Here is a 20,946-nt window from a genome sequence, read left to right as displayed (position 1 = left end):
AACCTGTTCTTAGGCAGAGGGCACACACAATTGTCACAATAAATAGTTCGGGAGTCTATCTTTAGAGCAGAGCTCCAGCACATAGGGAGAAAAGCTGCTATTTCACCTGCTCCTTTATATGCTGGCCCTGCTGCCCCAGTCTGGCTGACCTTTCACTAGTGTAAAACCTCCGAGGGCTATTTTCATTCTAGTGTAAATCAGCGTGGCTTCAGGGTTGGCATCACAGGAGGTTCTTATCTCATGGGGACTGTCCCAGCACAACCTTCCTCCCCAGCACACCTCTGGGCTGGAGATAATCTGAGGATCTGCTGTACGTGCTGACTGCTGCTGGCTGTGGCCGTCCACCCACCAGAGGAATCCTGAGCCAATCGCTTAGGATTTTCCCCTTCCCTTCCATAAGAGTGGCCCCAGACAACTACCAGTATCTTCCCTTCAGGCAGCGTTTCTGCCACCCTGCTCCCTCACAGCAGCTGGACTCCTCCCAGGTGAGGAGTGTAGCAGCTCGTCTTCTGTGGTCAAGAGAGAGGGAGTTGCCCGCAGAAAACAATTTATCCCTCCTAAAATCTGAACTGCCTCTGTCTCTGAGGGAGTGCCCAGGACAACTGTGCTCCTGACACCGATGCTTCATTTAGACACCTAAAATGAGGTGGGTGTAAATCCACACCCTTCTGCTTCTCAGGCATGATGTTTCACAAGCAGAAGCCTTGTAATTCTCCTGCTTGTGGCTCTCAGCCGCTACGTGTTGGGTAGGATGTTAGATAACGTACGTCCTCCCACGTTCTGACACAGCTCTTTCCCCCCGGTGGCATAAATGATGACTTTCATCCTGCTACACTAGATATTCAGCATTGCTTGGTGTAAAGGATGCATATTTCCATATCTAGCTGTGATCAATAAACAGTTCCTATCTATGGCAACAACTGCCTGCAACATGGAGGGTTTGGATTTTGTTATGTCATGGTTGTCAAAATGGCTATCTTTTGTAATCAATAGCCCGAGAGTCTTTCTCAGGAAGATTTGCATTGCGTGATCAACAGCAACAAGTAGTCCAAGCCAGCTTGATGAAAGGGACAGTTAATCCCAAAGAGCCAAGTAACTGGAATGTGCCCTGCTCTGGGGGGGGGGGCACCAGTCAGCCACGTGCGTACAGCTGGGTATGGCTGGTGTAGCTGAAACTGGTACTTGGCCAGAGGTTTGGGGGTTGGTCGGTGGTTTGTTTTTTGTTTTTTTAAGTAAGAAAAACATCCACAGTTGTTCCACAGGCTAAGAACAAGTAATCTACCCACATGGAATATATGCAGTTGTCCTTGTTTCCTCCTTGCTTACTTTCACCTTCTGCTAATGTAATTTGGGTGACAAGATTTTTCCAAATGCCAAATTAGGATAAACAGCAGTTGGGTGCAACAGATGAAGGGGAATAACCTGCAGGCTTTTAACAAATGAGTAATATGTGCATAGGGCACATACTGAAATGCATAAACCTTGGAGTATTTTACAAAAGCAGGCAAAGGCAGTTAACTCATCCACACAGGTAGAGTCCTATGGCTGTAGGGTGTCTGTACGTCACGGCCCACTCGTCCCTTCCCCTGGAGGCAGCTGCTGCTGAAATGGGACAACTGAGCTGCATGTGAAGCAGCTCCTAAACCACTGAAGTTTTCAACCTGACATGTTAAAACAAACTCTCCCTCACCCAAGCAGGAGTGAAAACACCCCAGGTGACGCAGCCCCTGGTACCTGAGCAGGGTCAGTTCCACATATGAACGGCAGTGGTTTGCACCTGCTTTGCAGAGATGCACGTGGCTACGCAGTGCCCAGTGCGGCGAGGGACACGCTCTGAGTCACGTTCAATGCAAAGTCAGGTCCGAGCTGACCACGTGTGAAACACCTGCCAGAAGGCAGCCTGTGAAGTGGGCTTTCCTTGCCATTGATCCTGCAGAGCTGCACGCTCCCTGGTGACAGAGCAACATCTCTAAAAAGTGTCCCAAACCTAAGAGGAAACAGCAATGATGGTCAAAGCTAGAGCCATGTGAAACTGCATAGGTAGGCAATATTGCCTATGCTGTCTGAGCACCGCTCGGCTGCCTGCAAAACGTCTGATTGACAAGTGCAAAGGCCTGAATTAAATGAGTTTTAATATGTTTCCGTCCTCTTAGGTGAGGTCCAGTTACGGATTGTATGCACTTCCCTCGGCTGCTGCAATGTGAAGTAAAATGGGTTGGCATTAATTGTGAGTGAGGTACCAAGCCATGCCAAACCCGTGCCTGGTGCTTGGCAGAGCAGGCCCAGGGAACGCTGCGTGTCAGGGCACCTGCTTGGGTCTGGCTGGCCAAAGGCATTTCTCTGGGCTCCCTCTGAGCCAGAAAAGCTGACTTTTGCCACTCCAAGGATAAAAGGCCAGGACTGGGACTGGCTCACAGTGCTCACAGGAAGTGGGAAATGGCCACGCTGGAACAGGGAGCTGGCAGAAGACCTTGGAGAGTTGGGTGTGCTGTCCTACTACTGTCACAGGGGAGAAAATAGCAGAGGTGGGACCAGGGACAGTAGTTTGTACCCTCCTATTCCAGCTTCCCAAGCTCTGCTGTAGCTAAAATACCTAACAAAGCCACCAACATTCCATCTGCTTGCTTTGCCAAACTTGACTCACGTTAGCATTCCCCATGTCTTGCTGCCTCAACGCCCAGAAACACCTCCATTTCTCCTGGTGAAAAGAAGATGGTGCTTTTATTTCTCCGTCAGGCTTAGAAAAGCCACAACACAGCAGAGCAGACAGAAGGAGAGCTCAGATTAGCCTCTCAAAAGGGGAAGAGCCCAGGCTGAGTGTGGGGCCAGGTACCCAGGATGTCCCCAGCCATCCATCCGCAGATAGCCCAGCGTGCCCCTCACGAGGCCACCCGGGTGCTGGTGGAAACCAAAGCATGGGGCTGGGAAGTGGTGTAGCTAAGAGAGGTTAACACTGCTTGTGCCCTACGTGCTGTAAGCTTCCACGGCTGATGTGCTGGGAGGGAGCGAGTTCCTCCTGCCCGGCACGCAGCTGCCTCAGCCCCAGGCTGCGCGCTGCCTAGCCCGCACCTCAGCCCCGCTTGGATTCGTATGTGCCACGTAATACCTTCACACAGATATATTTATCAAGCTAAAAAAAGTTCTGGTTAACTGTTGTGTTGACTGTGAGGCCTCGCTGCGCTATCTAGGAGGGAGAAAGAGGCCATCTGGAGCCGCAAAAAATCTCACAAGCCTGCAAAATAAGGAGGGCAGCACATTGGTGGGAGGTTGGATACTTACTGGAGTGGCAGAATTCCTGCAGCAATACAGAAATGACTCATTTTCACCCCACAGTCCCTCCCCCAACCATAAAAAAAAAAATATACTTTTTACATATTTCCTGGAATACGTGATTTTACTAGAAGTGCACTTTACACTCTTGTTATGAAAGGGAATCTGGTCCAGTGGGACAAAGTAATTCTTGGAATAACTTCGAATGAAATCAAGAGTTACAAATGGACTGACTTTGGTGCAACAGCTCCTTAGGATATTGGTGGCTGCTGCAGTTGTGTTTTTGTAGACAGTCTGGATCTACTAGTTTTCCTAGTATAATAATTGCAGTAAGAACTGTGATGTTTTGTAACCAAACTAGTTTATACTGGCAAAAAGCCCTACTTTGGATGATAGAGAGGTGACTTATACTGCTAAATTTCTTCCAGTTCTTATTTGAGAATTGCTACTCTTATAAAATGTCTTTATGCTATCTGCACAATAGCAGGGGATGCTTACTCCTGCATTGCTATAACTACCATTTTCTAGCATAGACAAGCTAAAATGTCTAAACTTTTATATTTTGTAAAATACTAACATTAGAATATGGTTTGGGGAAGAAAGAAACTACTATCTTAAAACAAAATAAAGTAGATCGATGCCCTAGATTAGCCTACAAGGTAAATTCTATGTGACAGTAAGAGAACAGAATTCACAAAAAAATCTAGAATATTTTCTTTCATCATTTCATCAGGCTTGGGATCTTTATTTCCTAAGCTCTCTGTATAACCATCTGCATGAACCCAGAGCCTATATATGTCTATTCTGATCTGAGTTAATCTCAGAGAAATTAAGCAGTATTCTGAATGTGACACCATTTAGTGTCATACCCATTTAGAAATGCAGCAGCAGTGTGGTATCACTGCCTGGCCAGCCCAAGGGGCAGTGGGACACCAGCAGCCTTGCCATTGCCAGTTCGGCTGCGGACTGGTCTAAGGTTTTGGGAAGCGGATGTTCACTGGGAGCATCTCCTGAAAGTGAAAGGCAGCATGATAGAGAGCACAAAGTTGCAGGGATAAAATCTAAGTGTGGGGCAGGACGGGGCATCTCCTTGAAGGTGGGATTTCACCTTGTATTTTGTCATGCAGGGAACGGAGATAGGCTCAGAAGGCTTTGAAAGCAAAGGCAAGCAGCTGTGTTTGATGGTTTAAAATTAGGGGAAACTCAATCTGTGCTTGTTGAGAGCAGCTTTACAGTATTTCCATTCGTATAGCATGTACCTTAGAAAAACTGCACATCAGTGCTGTACTCTTCCTTAAAATAAGCTCCCAGGTAACTCGCACAACATCTCAGCAGAGGCAGGAGAGCTGGTGAAGAAGGGTCTATGTAGGATCCTAGCAGCCGATCTACCAGCGAAGAAGGGGCTCTGGGCTACCTGAATGTGCAAGTTGCTTCAGAGTGGCCCATCGTGGATTATAGTAATGAAAATCAAGTCCTTTGGCCTTGAGCCTCCCCTTGACAACCTGTTTCTTGAGGCAACTTGGAGCCCACAGCAATTAGGCTGTGGGCAGGAGGAATTTGCTCTGGGGGTGGCAGGGCTATTCTGGCACCCTGCAGCCGCCTTTCCCCAGGGCTCCTCGCTCTCTTGCCCATCACGGGAGTGGTGCATATCCTTGATGCGACAGTGATGGGGCCTTGGGACACCAGGAAAGGTGGTGCTGGAAACAAACCACCGCTGCCAGCAATTCAATGGCCTGTGGCTCATTTGTGGGGAGCCCCGAGGGGAGTGCAGTGCTCTGGGGGAGGTGTGTGTGTGTTACAGCAGCAGGACGCCTCCAGCTGTGCTCCTTCCTGCAACAACCTGGGGCACAGCAAAATCGCTCCACCCACTGTGCGTGTGCAAATAAGTCCGTCTGCATCTATAGAGCAATACCATCAGCCACAATATAAATGGGCTTGTATAAATTGGGTTGAGTCCTTCTACTGAGATAAGGATGTCAGTGGAAAGCAGTGACAAAATGGCAAGCAAAGAGAACAACTTTTGCAGCAGACCTGCGAATAAATATCCACAGGGCAAATGTGTATACGTCTCACAACCAGAGAAAGGATGTTGCAGCCATCAGGGTCTAAGAGAAGGAGAGTCTGGCACAGTTTTGGCTGTGAGGCTAGCTAAAAAAGACAATATCTTGTAGATATCGTCCAAAAATAGTCTACAAGACTAAAATAGTGTAGATATATCAAGGTTTAAACAGAGATCAGAACTGAAGCCTATGAGAGCCTATTGAGAAGGTCATACGAGATACAGAAAATCAGCACGAACTTCACAGCTTATAAAAGACAGAGAAATGGAAATTAAGTTATTATATTAACTCACACTACCTAGTCTCAGTCTCCAGTCACCTGAGCCAAAACAAGCAGACAGTTCTATTTACTGGTTTTTAATTTTTCTTGGGATGTACAAACTGAAGGTGCTGTATGCCAGACCTCCAGTGCTTCTCGTGTATGGACCATGTTTCTTGCTTGCACAGGCCTCGCTCTTCTGCCAGCACCTCAAGCGTGTGCTTTGGTGGCTACCTCAAAAATTGCCTGGAGGACTGAAAAGGGGAGAAGCAAGAAACTGGCTGTGTCTGGAGGAACAGGCTGCATATGAATCCCACTGCTTTCTGCAGGTCAGACAACTGTCCCAGGTTTGCAGGGTTTTGCAAAGTATTTCATGTGCCACTTTCTCCTGCCGGTGAGTTAGGATGCCCACCAAATGACGCTGCTGTCCTGGTCTTGAACAGGCAGGTGCTGAGCTGCCCAGAGAGCAGCAGCTCTGGCTATGAACAGGGACCGGCAGCTCACGCAGGCAGCTGCCTAGCAAGTCTTGGCACCACCAGGGCTGCAGCCAGCTGCTGGGGGGGCATTTGGGACTTTAGTTTTAGGCTCAGGACCCTTAGTTAAGCATATATCCTGCTCAGGTACTCTGATCTTTCATGTGATTTAACCCTCCATCCCTGCTCAGGGGTATTGAGGGTTTAATTTTGCATTTGCAATGGGACTCTGATAGATGAAGAGCTTAAGGTGAAAGGACAAGGGGGGCTGCAGCAGAAGCTGATCCTTGTCCCGTCTGGGGGACAGCACAGCCCTGTCAAGGCAAGCACCGGACACAAGCCAGCTCAGCATGGTTTGGCCAGCCCCTGCGTAAGGACGCAGTGCTCAGTCCTGGGAGAGACGAGGAGCAAGCAGGCTGCTGGGACAGCTGCCACACCTCCTGGGGTGGCATGGGGAGAGGAAGGGAGGCAACAGCCCTTCTCAAAGCCCTGCTTGGGCAATCATAGCTTGCACACAGCTGTATGGCCACAACCAGGCTGGAGACCCAAGTCGTCTTCCAGCTATAGTTGAAGGGTTAATGCCCCAGTCTACCCACCCCGGCTGGTCACCATTCTCCTGCTAACCACGAGTACCCTCCCGGGTTTGTCAGCAAAACCGTTTGTACGTGCTTCCCTCGGCCCTCTGGAGTCGAAGCGAGCCGCGCTAGCTCAAGCAGTTGAAATGCAAGGTCTGCCTGCATCTAGTTCATTGCCAGTAAATAGGTCAAGGAAAGCTGGCGGGGGGGGGTGTGCCTGAGTGCTGGGCGAGCGGTAATCTCTTCAGCCAACAGACCTGGAGTTTAAAGATTGGCTTATACACCATTGTGGCAATTTGCCCCATGCACCCAGAAGCGAAGGCAGCTGACGTTTGCTTTTCATGGCTTCTTGTGTTCGGTGCGAGCTACACCGAGAGGGAGAGTGTGGTCAGAGGAACTCCAGATGGGCCCATCCTTTTCCCATCCCCACACGCTTCTTGACTGACTGCCTCTTCCCCGCCTTGGCAGTTCCCTACAGTTAGCATAAATGTCACCCTGGAGCAAGCCGCACCGCCCTGCGCACACTGCCAGGGGCACCGTCCCTCCCTCCTGGAACAAGGTGTGAAAGCAGGGGGTGTGGACGGTCCTGGCGATGCTCGGCGTGCATTCCTCTGCCTCAGCGGGGCAAGAGAGCTGTGCTGCTGAGCTGCCTTCTCACACCCGTGATTTTCATGCACCTTGTTGCTTGCAGCTAGAAAGGAATTGTTTCGGTGCTGCTTTAAATGCTGGAATCTTGACTGCTGGGCCCTGGCAATGTAAAGGAGAGGGACATGCTCTCCTCATGCGTGTAATGTATGTACTGTGGTGTAGATGGGTTTGGGGCTGACCTTATGAGAGCACAGAATTTGTAAGTTCTCACCTTTTCCTTCCTTCTCAAACGCTCTCAAACCAATACACCGCACACTCAAACCGCTTCCTTGCAAGAATCTGTAGTACAAAGTTTTACATAATTCAGAACTGCAAAACCCCTTCTTCTGGTACCTTAGTAAGCATCAGTGTGAGATACTCTGACAAGGGATCCAAGGAGACCTGGTGTTCACTTCTCTGAACAAGCGAGAATCTTATTCTCTCTAAATAAGATGATTATCAAGGGGGTGTTTGTGCCCATTCTTGTTTTTGGGGACTCTCCTTTCCCTTTGCTGCCATGACTCATGAAACTCGTTAAACCAGAGTATGCCTAGCAGGAGAACGTTTAATTACACAGCAGTTGCAGGGTAGTGATGGAATTTATGTTTGACAGGCTGACGGCAAGATGGCTTTATCTACAAGCTGTTTAGATGTCAGTATAGCCAATTCCATCCATAAGGCTGGACAAGCCGTACCAGGCACCAAACCAGCAAGGAGGAAGGTAAAATATGTGCCAGGAGCAGGCCTGGGACACTGGTGGTTTGCATAAACAGCCTGAAAACGTGCCTGGCATCACCACGTCTGGGTCAACGTGTGGAAACATTACCTGGTAAACCAACAGCCTCGCACTGCATGGTGACCTAGATAGGAAATACGATGCATGGAGGGGAGAGAAGGTGAGACTGTGTGCTGTTGTAACACATGGATCAAGTTATTTGCTGCTGCTTTTATCTGGCCATAAGAGTTCAATAGTCAATAAACTACTTGGAAACCAGTTCTGGCCTCTCCCTTCCTTCTCAGGCACTCTTGTACCACCACAGCGTGCAGCCAGACCGATTTATGAACAATGTATTTCAGTACTTAGCAAAATATTAACAAAATATTCTGAAAACCACTGTACACAGCTACGTGTGCGCCACTTCAAGAGTACAGCCTTAAGGTCTCTGTGAAGCTGCTCAGAGGCATTACACCAACATTGGAGCAACTACTCTTATTTTGTGTGTGTAAACAGGTTTGTTTACCTGAAGAAAACTCTCCACTCTGGCCTTTCAGATTGCAGTAGATGATTCAGCTGAAGCAGGCTAGGATCATTTTGCATACTGGGATCAAAAAGCAAAGGGAAGTATTTGGGAGCTAATGCATGCTACTGTTTGAAATCCCTTCCCATTTGTACATGTTTTGTACATATGTCATCTTGGGGTTTTTTTTTTTTTTAATTTACCTTTTAATTAGCACATTGGATCATACATTCTAGCCCATCTAAGATCAGATTGTTCTCATCTTAAAACTCTACCATAAAACCTTAGCATGCTGAAAGTAAGTAATGTGCTGGCACAGAAGGCACATCTCCCTCACCTTCAAAGAAATTGTATCTGGATGACACTTTCAGGAAGGCAAAGGAATAATCTCATATGGCAATGGCTCAGTGTTACTCTATTGTAATTTTCATATTATTTTTATATCAACAAAATAAAGATATCTCTTAATTCTGAAACTCTGCTGGCAGGAAGAAAAACATTTAAAGATTGCATATCAAAGGTCTTTGAGATCAAATAATAACTTTAGTCCAGTGTGTTCAATATGCTGTCTGTGAGTGAGAGAATGGTTTGCTTTCATTTTTCATTCTTCTGAAGAAAGAATGTTGTCTTCCAAATTAGCTTTGTTGGTTCCAAATTACTGTGCTTAGTCAAAATTAAGCCTCTTTTTTTATATTTTTGGATTTTTTCCCCCAAATAATCAGGTAATGGAGCATTCCTCTTTCAAACGTATAGTAACTGAGATTTTGATATTACCATGAGGCTGAGCTATCAGAAGTCAGAGTGAAATTTTCCTTTTCAATCTCATTTTTTAAATAATTTCTTTTGAAAATAATACATGAAGCTTAACCCCAGCAAAACTGTAGATAAATCTTGGAAAACATACTGTAGCTAAATTTTGGAAGACAACACTTTTTAATTTGCTGTCAGAATCAAGGGACTGACATTCATGAAAGTGGAGAGTGTTGGGACAGATTTTTCTAGCTTCTGTAGCAGTCAGCTGGTTTTCTTCTCTATTTACATATTTTTTAGAAACAAAGTTCCAAGTGTTTTGCTCTTGGGACTTACTCCAGAGTTATGTTTGTGATTACTCTGTTGCATATTATCTCTACTCATGACAGTCCATCAGAGCAATTAAAAAATTTCTGCGTGGTAAACTACAGTAATTCTTACAGCATCTATTGCTGTTTTCATTGATCCCAGTGAAATAACTTCTCCATTTGTTCTGCAGAGTGAAAGATCTCCTCTTCAGGAGTGTTTCTTGACTGAGAGAATATCAGGTGTCTTCCTTTGTTATTTGTAGCTGACGGTCGCTGTGGCTGCATTTTCCACTCTGCCAGCTGTAGTTCCTGCATAGGATCTAAGGGACTTTCTCCCCACACATACATTTTTGGGAAAAGCCTTCCATCTTAATTATTCTCCTCTCAACCTGCCTGCAGACCTCATCTAACATTCAAGGAGATCCCGTTCCCCTTCCCGGTCCTACCACAGTGCTCCGTAACTCTCCTGCTGCTGCCTCCATCGGAGCTCGGCACTCCCCTGCGGAACGGCATTACAAAACCTCCTCAGGGATGAAGACCTCCTCTATTTATAGAGCACTGAGGCTGGATGAAAGTTTCCAGAGAGCATTCTGGAAGGGCTCCCATCTAGCTGCTCTGAAGGCTTACAAAGGGAAACAAACTTTCTACCTTGCTTCAAAGCTTTCCCCTGCATATAGCAGTCTCTAAACCTTTGCAGCAAAATACATAGTGCACTAGGCATGGGCATCTTATGTTACGCGTTGGCAATTGTGAACCTTTAAAAAAGTTTCCTTCCTTATGTGCCCCATCTGTATCTGCATTACAAATGAAAAATCAGAGGCTTGGGGCAGATTCTCTGACATGAACCCACATTCTCAATTGATTTTTATTCTAGGTCTGTGATTCAGTGCTATCTTAAGATAACAAAGAGGGAGAACTGTTTTCAGCTTTGTGCTGTAGTTTTTTCTTAAAAGATTCAGTCTCTTGAGGCTGATACGCACTGCTGAGTGTTGCTCCACAAAGATATGATCCAGCATTTCTTTTACTCATGTCACAGATGAAATACAGAATATTTCTTAAAATAGGGGAGAAATGGTCACCCCAACTAAAACGAGGTAGGAGCCAGGCTAGGTACGCAGAGTAGGCATATCCACAAACACATGAGCCTCTCTGTGCATATGAGCTAGCCATGTTTGGCCTCTCACATTGATAAGTTGCTGTTTATTTAAAAAAAAAAAAAAGGCAGCAAGCCCTTAACTACTTTTGCCCACAGCACATGGCTTTTATTGGAGGATATGTTTGCACAAGGGAGGAGCATTGCCTCCCACCCAAATTTCAACAACACGTACCATTTTGTAAATAGGTGAGGACAGAGTCTCTATCTATTCTCTGCCCATCCCCTCCAGTTCAAACTCTATCTATATCACAATGAGGAAACTGTAAGCTGAGGAACCCTTTCAGGAATCTGTTTTTTTAATGAAAACTCCTGAACTTGGTCCTAGCATTAGACACAGTCTGAGGTTAACCCCCCCAAAACAAACAAACAACTAAATATCCCAACCAACCACAACAAACCAAACCAAACAAAAACAAAACAACAAAAAAAGAGAGAAAATGTAAGCTTAACAGAACAGTAAGGAAAAAAGTGAAACCCACCTCCTGACAAAATAAGCATTACCATCTTCCATTGCACCGTGGGTAGATGAAGAATGTGTAAATCGCTTGCCAACCTGTTTTTTGCTTCTGCATAAAAATGAAAGGCCATTTCATCTAGTACCAATAAATGCCACCTTATCTCTAGGTCACTAATTAGCTAGCTGGGTGAGCAAGGAACAGGTTCAGGGGTAGCAATTCTAACAGTGACAAACTGATGCAGCACGATAGCAAAACTCAGATGCAACCCAGCCCTAATTACAGCTCTGTAGCATGTACTGTCACTCTGAGAACAAACCAAAGATGTTAATAATTCATATTCAGCTGTGTGCTTGCACAAACTCCTGGTAAGTTTAATTTTCCAGGACCTAATATTTAGGTACTGCTTTGTAAAAACTCTCCAGCGTACAATTCCAGCATTATGTTTTACTGGATTCATTAATAGCGTTGTGCCATTCTGAATGTCCATTGAAAGAGAAAAAGAAAATAGTGTCAATTTAGATCATGAAGGGGGAAGACAATTTTTCATACTAATATAGGAATTTAAATTACTATATATACACTACTAGCATTACTGGTTTAGTAAATACTGTCCTTGGTATAAGTTGCTTATATACATGCTGAAATATCTTACTCTAGTATTAGACTAAAAGTATTTGCACGGAGCTTTGTGCATGTTAGCATAGGAAACAAGAAGACACAGAACACCATCACAATGACTGTGCATCAATATCACAATTTTTAATACCACATTTGTTCAGTTCTAAAATCTCAATAATTATTTTAATGGACAGAACCTCTCAACTACTAAAAACTGGGGAAAACCCCCCAAACTTACAAAATGTGAGTCTCTGGCATGCTGTTCACAGAATCAATAGCCTAAAACATGTCTCCCTGCATCCTTAGACAGCCGAACCAGTTGATGCCAGCCATTATCCTGTCTTGGTACAGAATATCCTGCACTTTGGATCTGCTGATTCTCTCAATACAGGTTCAAAGGAAAAGGCTTCTCTCCAAATTAGAAAGAAAGTAGAAATGAGTCAAGTACCTAATTTCCAGTACCTGAAGGGGCCTACAGGAAAGCTGGAGAGGGACTATTTACAAGGGCATGGAGTGACAGGACACAAGGGGTAATGGCCTTAACCTGAAGGAGGGTCGATTTAGATTAGGTATTAGGAAGAAATTCTTCCCTGTGAGGGTGGTGAGGCACTGGCACAGGTTGCCCAGAGAAGCTGTGGAGGCCCCATCCCTGGCAGTGTTCAAGGCCAGGTTGGATGGGGCTTTGGGCAACGTGGTCTAGTGGAGGGTGTCCCTGCCCATGGCAGGGGGTTGGAACTAGATCGTCTTTGAGGTCCCTTCCAACCCAAACCATTCTGTGATTCTGTGATGTTACATAATATGAAATAAATAAGGGTGAAGTTATATGACATGACTGAGTCAGCTTACCCTTCTGACTTGGGTGGTCCTGCTTCTCCCTCCCTAATTCCTGGCCCTGCTGGTCCACACCCTCTCTTGCACCACATCAAACCACTCAGTAAGCCGATCCAACTTGTTAATCCAACAGAAAACTATTCTCTTGAACTGACTCACCAAAGGGCTTGACAAGCTTGGTGCTAAGGAACATGCTGCTGGAGGGAGCAGAACCACCCCTTTCGGTGGGCAGCAACTCAACACCGCAGCTTAAATGTAGCACAAGTGAAGAAAGTGTTGCAGAAAGTCACAAGAGGGACACTGAAGGCAAACAAAAAGGCTTGGAGTACAAGCCTCTGTCTTCAGGAAGGATGGAAATGCAAGAAAAGGCATCACGAAGCACTTGGGAGCAACAGAACATTGCATCCTGATACGCATCAGAAGGGTGCATGGGAACCCACAGGCACCGTCCTGGCAGAAGGGGGAACAGGGGGCGCAGGACAACACAGTGCTGACCTGTACTGAGTCCATCTTCAGGGTTCAGGCTCTTCAGGGTTCAGGCTCACAATGCCTGTGTGCATGTCTGTAGCCAGCCCTGGCAAAGGTGAGCTCTTCAGGACAGATGTGCTATCTGCGAGTTTAACAAAACATGAGCTATAATATTGTATCCCTATTGTTCAAGAAAAGGGGGAGGACACCATTGTTCCCTTGGAAAACAACCAAAATTGAAGCCTGCCGCCATTCGTCTCAAGAAATTGCCTCATCAAAAAAAAAAAAAAATCAAACTCTTAAGTCTTATTGAGGAATAACACCTAGTCAGTCTTATCAGTTCAAAAACTCCCTTGCTATTGTCTTTTCCTTCCTCTCTTAAATTACCGAGACAGGTTTCTCCTTTCATAGCAGCAAATGTTTGAAGCTCACTCTTTTCTTGGAATCTCTCTTGCTGGTACAACTGCCTTGGTAAGAAAAAGAATTCAGAGATACCAGAAATTGTGCTAGCCAACTGGAGAAAGGGAAAAGCAGCCACATCTTCACTCAAAGATAAAATGTCCAGTCTTTTAACACATACATCTTTATGCCTTCAGGAACAGTTCTTGAGTTCTTCTCTTAAGCTCTGGGTAATAGTTTCCAGCGAATCAGGAAAAAACCCTGGAGACTGTAACTCATTAAATAGCAGGATATATTGCAATGCATGAGCTGAGGCACTCTCAGGCTTCCCAAAACAAGGTGCACAGAGCAAACTGTCCTTCTTGCCCACACCTCAGGGCATCCCTGTTCTCTTTTCCAAATGCAAGGCCAGGCACTGGCAGAAGAGAGAACTACGTGCCTGGCAGCTGAAAGGCGAGGAAAGAGAAAATACGATGTGCAATAAATCAGGTACGCGCAAAATAATCATGGCAGGCCACATCACCCTAACACTGCTCAGCATTGTTTCCACCTTGATGATGTTTCAGCATGTCACGATGCTGAATCATGATGACACGGGCAGGAAGCACGTATCAGATGCAAAGTGAAAAGGTCATGTTATGATTGTGGCCCTACGAAGTGCCGAAGAGACTTTCTTTACGTTGGAGTCCCTTCTTCTCACGCTGGAAAACCTGTCTGCACCAAAATCAAGAAAAGCATCCGGAGCAGTTCAGATAAATGTGACTTACATAAAACAGGAATCTTTTTTTTTTTTTTTTTCTCCAAAACTGCTTATCGCTGTATCAGTGCATGGATTTCAAATAGTGTTTAAAAAATGTTCTTTAAAAGTAACTTTCTGTCCATAACTGGACTTTAAGCACCCCGAGGGCCTGCTGGCTTGCTTAAGTTAGAGGCCAAAAATGTACATAATTGTCAATCTTTAGCAAGACAAGGAGTTCTTTTCTAACCAAAGCCAGAAATACTCCCTCTGGAGAAACCTCACAAACAATGTGGAAAAAGCTTTTGAACTTTCCATGGTACAAAGTTTAAAATGAGGACAAAACTGGAATGAGTCAGTCTTGAGCATTTTCTAAGCTCTGCTGCATTTCCATAGCTTTACAGATACAGACATCTGGTAGCAGCATTTTCCATAAAAAAAAAAAAAAGGACATTGTCTTGTACTTCATTAGGGTAATACATTTTTCTTTAACTATGAATAAAATTATTAAAGTAGCCAAACACAAATAAATCTCTCTGGATCAACCCTAACCATATTTTTGGCATAATAAAAATAGGCTATATTCCCAGAGAAGCAAAGGCATATCATTTCAAACAGATCCAGGGACAGCAAAAACAATTTCAGTTGAAAAGCCTGGAGGAATCCCGCAATATTAAACACAATATTAAAAACAAGTTTACATAAAGAGTACTTCTCCTTATAATTTAGCCCAACCCTTATAATCTCAGATTATAATGAAAGGTTTTTCCTTTAAACATTTAACCATTATGATATTCAGTGATAAACAATCAAATTATTCTAATACTTTAATTTTAGCAAAAACATTTAAGGAAACTCTACGATGGCATCAACAAGCACTAAGCGGGATGGGAGGTGGCCCAGGGTACTGTGGATTATTTTCAGGGCTCTGAGCCTGATTCTCTGTTGTCCCAAGGGCTGCGTGCCACTTCATATTGTGGGAGTATCAAGCTCTTCAGAGAGCTGAAGCCTGAATCTTGAAAATTGCTGAGACCCCTTTGCTTGTGCTGGTCCTAGAGTGACTTGACGGGACCCTGCGGTTGCAGAACGAAACCAAACGTGCTTCTCCGTAATGGCCAGCGCTAGCAGAGCCAGTCAATAACCCTGCACCTTCCTCACTAGCTCTAATGGGGGACCCTTTCCTCACTTTGCAGAAATGGAGGCGGGGGAGGTATCTGGGAGATGAATAAACCATGCTAACCCTTCGAGTACCTCAGGAAAAGAGCGTGCATTCAACAAAGGAGCACTTGCATAGCCTTGTGGATGTACTTTGTACAGTTTGTCCTGATTAGAAAGGAAGTGAGTTTAACAGAGAATCCAGCTCAGACAAACAGTTCTCTAGTTTTATTTGGAAAAGCTGCAAACCTGTTACAGTTCACTTGCTAGTATGAAAAGCAAGCTTGAAAAATGCCACTGTCGAGACCAGAATAACGCTTTAAGTGGAAGAAGAGCAGTCAGGCTGAAGAACACAGTGGAGGGGTCTAGAAGGAATAGAACAAATGCTACAAGCCCCCAGGTTCTGAATTTTAATCGTGACACTGTTGTGGACACCCATCTGTCTGACTGATGCCTTACACTACCACCAAACTCAGGAGCACGTGTAGCTTCCAAGTGGCCTTCTGGCAGCAGTGAAAAACTTAGCCTCGAGTTCCAGGGACATTTTTTCCTGTTCACAGCAAAACTATCTGAAGATGAGATTACTTTTTAATTAAACTTTATTTCTAAGCTGATTTTGTTCTGTGAATTAAACTTCTCTAATCTTGTTATTCTGCATTCCCCTCTCTCCCTGGGCTTCAAAGATTCTTTTTTTGGTTGCTTATACAACCTTACTGCTGCAGTACTCAAAATACGTAAAGCATGGTATAAACGCAGCTATTATTACTACTTAATGAAAACAGAAAAGTTATTAATTGACCAACTTTTTTTTTTTTTTGCATTTCTAATAAACGTATCAGATCCATATCTAAGTGGTGACAAAAAACTATGACCTTACATTAAGTTTATCCCATGACATCCTCATCATGACTGGAGTACTTGAAAGACTTTTCATCTGCATTCTCTGCAAAGCAATATGCCTCTATCATTACCTAATCACTAGTCAAGTTCTCTTCAAACATTCACTGACACAGACAAGCAATTAGCTACCTTGGAAATGCCACGCTTAGGGAGCAAGTGAAGAGTAACCTGCAGAAAAGAAAGAGAAGGAGGTCCCTTCCCCTTCAATTTTGGCAACCATCACGGTGGTCATTTTGCTTTGTATACCATATGTTGCTTTTTGTTGTGCTTTGTCCTTACACTGTCTTTTAAGGAACAAGCTCTTTGGCAAAGAATAGAGCCTTTATATACTTGGAAAACATTTCTAGCATGTTGTAGACACTATTGTAATAAAAATACTCATTGTCTTCCACAGTTTCCTTACCACCACCACTCTTTCTGCAGCTTTGTCACTGGATAAAAACCTTCATTAAATTGTTTTGTGCCGCTGGTGAAGTGCTGTAATCATAAAATATGCCAAATGCTTGATGTACCCGAAGATGGATTTTGCTGAATTTGGTATTTGTGTTGACCATGCTGGGGAACAATATATCAAGACAACCTGAAGTAGCTCAGCACATCAGCAAACGTAAAAACTAAGACCAAGACCTTTAATTGCATCCCAAAAGACATGTGGGAAAGAGGGAAAGAACAAAACACTTTTCAAACCAAATTAGCCCATGAATTAATAACTATCATTAGGTTTTAGCCAGGCACCATATTTGTACCTTGGTCCTTTTCTTATTTGTTTCATAGTTGGACTATTGAGTTTCAAGTCTGTGACTTTCATCTCCATTATGTTTGCTGAAGGAGTATGCAACAAATGCAAAAGGTCTTTAACTCTTCAGTTTCTTTCTGGCAGAACGTCATTGTTTGCATTTCTGAAGTTTTTGAAAATAACAGCCTTGACTCTCTTCTCATTTAGCCCGGTTTAACAATGCTGCAACTCCATGGAATTCAGTTGCATTAATCTGTTTAAAGCAAGCTATAGCAAGGAATATAGAGCAAGCTACTCATATTTCTGTAGTTAAAGAACAGCTCTCATTAAGCATAGATTTAAAATCTGTCTACTTTATGCTCTGGATTTAAAACTCGTTTTTAACACACTTCCTTCTGCCTCTACTGCTGTATTTTCCTCCCTCTAAGGGCAATGAACAAAGAAATTACTAATCTGCAACTCTATCTGTTTTTAGTCCCTGGCTTTTCCAGTTCATTCGGCTTTTTTTTTTTTTTTTAACTAGCCTTGGAGCTTGCTGATCGCATTCACCTTGAAATCTCATCCTTTGGGCTTTCATGACCTTGTCCTCTCAGTACTCCTTTTGCCTTTCTAATAATTCACGCTGGTTTTCCTTCTCATTTTCTGTGTAGGTACCACAGGCATTTGCAGCCTTGGCACACTTTGTTTCTCCTTTTACATCCTTCATGTAGTACATGCAGTGCCTAACATTCCTCCAAGTCCTACTGCTACATCAGTTAATTTTAAATCCAGTTCTATACAGAGAGATGATAAGAACCAAACCATTTTAATTACATACATAAAGTGTATCTCACTACAAGTACATTACAGTCTTAAGCCTCACAACAGTCTGTGAGTAGCAAAAAGCATTACTATTCCTCTTCTACAGTAGCAAAGAAAAACTGATTTATCCAAAATCACATTAAAACCTGTGGCAGCCTATGGATTACTGACCAGAGGATTCATTTCACCTTTCTACCTCCAGATCCGTATATTGGTTCATCTATTTGACATTCTTGGACTTTAGCATGGATTTGCTTAACTTACAAGTAATGCACACCAACTCCAGGTGCTGCCTCTCACCAGCCCAGACCATGGACAGAACACTTGCTGTCTGCTCACCAAACGCTTGTCCAAGGGGGTGGGCAGAAGAACCCCCAGCCTGGGAGGAGTCCTTGCTCCAGCTTTTCAGGAGGTTCTGAGGCATCAACCACTATGTTGGGCTGTATCACAGGAAATTACAGAATACGCTCTGCTTTCCTAACATGTACTACAAGCAAGCAAGCAAAGCCACGGTAAAGCCAGATTGATCAGAGCTTACACATCACCTCAGAGGAGTCCAGATCCTCATGTGGCTTCTCATAGCCGATGTGACTGTGTCGGGACCTTCGTCCCTCCACTGGTGCTGCTCTGCCAAACCAGCTTCCTTTTCCTGTCAAGGGTTTTGCCATGCTGATCACGGTGCTGAGCCCAACTCCTCATTTCAGCAGCCACATCACCTGCTCTTTCTTCCTGTATTTTGCTTTTTTTTTTTTTTCTTAACTGGCCGGACTCCGGCTTTCGTTACCGCTGAGTTAGGTGGGACACAAGCCACATGTTATTTATGACGGATGTCCTGCTCTGCCAGCTATCCACGGGGATATTTTGGGGCCTACGGGAGTGACAAAACATGGCCCTCCACTGTGGCCGGGTGCCGCCGCCCCTCCCTGTCACTCAAGGTCACAGCGCCCGGCTTCCATGTCAGCCCGGCGCCCCTCCTGCTCCTCGGGGCCGCCGCCGCCGCCTCACCTGCGGCGGGCCCGCACCCGGGCTCCGCTCAGCCCTCGGAGGCAACGGCGCAGCTCGCCGCTGGGGACAAGGATGAGGGCACCCACGGACTAGCCGCCCACCGCCCGCCCAGAGACGGCGGGGGTGTCTCGGGCAGCCCAGACTGGTGCCCTCCGCCCCCAGCTGAGTTTCCCCCCATCCCTGGCGGGCGTGGGTCCGCGGCGGAGGCGGCCGGAGAGGCCGCACTCCTCGGAAAGCGGCTTCCGCCTGCCCTACCGCCGCCGCGGGGGCGCCCCGGCCGAGACCGCCCGGCCACGGCCCGAGGCCTGTCCGTGCGCTCGACGCCTGGGCCGGGACCCGCGGCTGCGGCGGTGCGGTAGGGCCGATCGGCCCCCTCCGCGCGGCGCGGCCTGCCCCGGCCCGGCCTCGCCCCGCCCGCCTGGCGGCGCGGCCCCGCCCGCCTGACGCGCCGGCGGCGCTGGCGGGCTGGAAGTGGCGTACGTGCAAAGCGGGCCGCGAGAGTGGCGCCTCCTCCTCGCCCCGACACAGCGGCGGAGGCGCGGCGGGGAGAGGCGGCGGCCGCGCCGGCCCGCGCACTGGGCAGAGAGGCCGGCGGGGAGCGGAAGGCAGCCCCCCTACCGCGCCAGCCGGCTGCTCCCCGCCGCCGCTCTCCCCCTCGGCCGCGCCGCCGCCGGCGGGGCGGCGATGAGGCGGCGCTAGCGGCGCTAGCGGCGCAGGGAGGGCGGTGCGGGCCCCCGCGGCAGCCCCGCGCCTGGCCGCCCCGAAGGAGGCCGCGGGCCGGCGGAGGCGGAGGGCGGCGGGGGCCGCGGTGGAGCCGGGCGGCCATGATGCAGTGAGCGCTCCCTCCCCGCGCGGCCGGGCGGGGGCCCGCGTTAGCGCCGCTCCCGCCCGCCTCCTTACATAACCCCTCGGCGGCGGAGCGGGGCTGCTGCGGCACCACCAGCGCCATGGCGAATGACAGCGGCGGCGGCGGGGCCGGCCAGGGCGGCGGCGAGAGCAGCGGCGGCGGCAGCGGCAGCAGCGGCGGCGGCAGCAGCAGCAGCAGCGAGCGGGATCGGCAGTACTGCGAGCTGTGCGGGAAGATGGAGAACCTGCTGCGGTGCGGGCGCTGCCGCAGCTCCTTCTACTGCAGCAAGGAGCACCAGCGCCAGGACTGGAAGAAGCACAAGCTCATCTGCCGCGGCGGAGGCACGGCGGCAGCGGCCGCGGCAGGGGGCGCTGCCGAGCCCCGCGGCGGGCACCCCCCGCCGACCCGCGCCCACAGCGCCGGGGCCGCGGCGGGAGGCGGCAGCCGGGCGGCAGGGGGGGTCGGAGCCGCGGCGGGGAAGGGCGCAGCGCCGCCGCCCCCGGAGGCCCCCGCCGAGGCCGCCTCGCTGACCAACAACCACGTCGCCGCCGCAGCCGCCGGCGGTGAGGCAGAGGCCCCGGCCGCGGCCCAGTCCCCGTCCCCCTCCGGGGAGGCGGTGCTGCTGTACCGGGACAAGTCGAACCTGTACCCGGGCGGCGTGCAGGCGGGACCCGGTGGGGCCGCGCTGCGCCCCAACGGGCAGACGAAGTCGCTGGTGCCGCAGCGGCTGGCGCTAGAGTACATCGTGCCCTGCATGAACAAGCACGGCATCTGCGTGGTGGACGACTTCCTCGGCAAGGAGCTGGGCGGGCTGGTGGCCCAGGAGGTGCGGGCCCTCCACCACACCGGCCGCTTCACCGACGGGCAGCTCGTCAGCCAGAAGAGCGACTCCTCTAAGGACATCCGCGGCGACAAGATCACCTGGGTGGAGGGCAAGGAGCCGGGCTGCCAGACCATCCGGCTGCTCATGAACAGCATGGACGATCTCATCCGGCACTGCAACGGCAAGCTGGGCAACTACAAAATCAACGGCAGGACGAAAGTGAGTGCGGGAGTCGGGACCCCCGGTAACACCCCCCCTCCCCAACCACCAACCCTCCTGCAGCCGGGGGGCTTTGCGGCGGGGGGCGGGAGCGGGGCGGTGGAGCCGGCGCTTCCCCGGGCAGGGGCGTGTGTGCGCGCACGTGTGCGCCTGTCCGCGGGTGTGCGTGCGTGTGCGCACGTCCGTATGTGTCTCTGTGTGTGCGTGTCTGTGTGCTTACTGCCGCCCCGCTTC

At 48.0% G+C, this 20,946-nt stretch overlaps 2 protein-coding genes across 2 annotated transcripts in view; one reads left to right on the top strand and one right to left on the bottom strand.

Moving 5' to 3' along the window:
• Positions 1-19,212, bottom strand: part of TSNAX (translin associated factor X) — a 51,224-nt gene extending 32,012 nt beyond the window's left edge. Inside the window, exon 1 of the mRNA XM_054818834.1 lies at positions 18,364-19,212. The gene's annotated coding sequence lies outside the window, so the exon portion shown is untranslated. The remainder of the gene's footprint in view (positions 1-18,363) is intronic.
• A 102-nt stretch (positions 19,213-19,314) lies between these two features.
• Positions 19,315-20,946, top strand: part of EGLN1 (egl-9 family hypoxia inducible factor 1) — a 36,634-nt gene continuing 35,002 nt past the window's right edge. Inside the window, exon 1 of the mRNA XM_054818832.1 lies at positions 19,315-20,712. Coding sequence (XP_054674807.1) covers positions 19,771-20,712 — 942 coding nt within the window. The 5' untranslated portion in view covers positions 19,315-19,770. The remainder of the gene's footprint in view (positions 20,713-20,946) is intronic.

Source organism: Grus americana, chromosome 3 (assembly GCF_028858705.1).
Source record: "Grus americana isolate bGruAme1 chromosome 3, bGruAme1.mat, whole genome shotgun sequence".
In the NCBI taxonomy this organism is placed as follows: Eukaryota; Metazoa; Chordata; class Aves; order Gruiformes; family Gruidae; genus Grus; species Grus americana.
The sequence above is the reverse complement of the archived record's forward strand: the minus strand, read 5'-3'. Positions and strand labels throughout refer to the sequence as shown.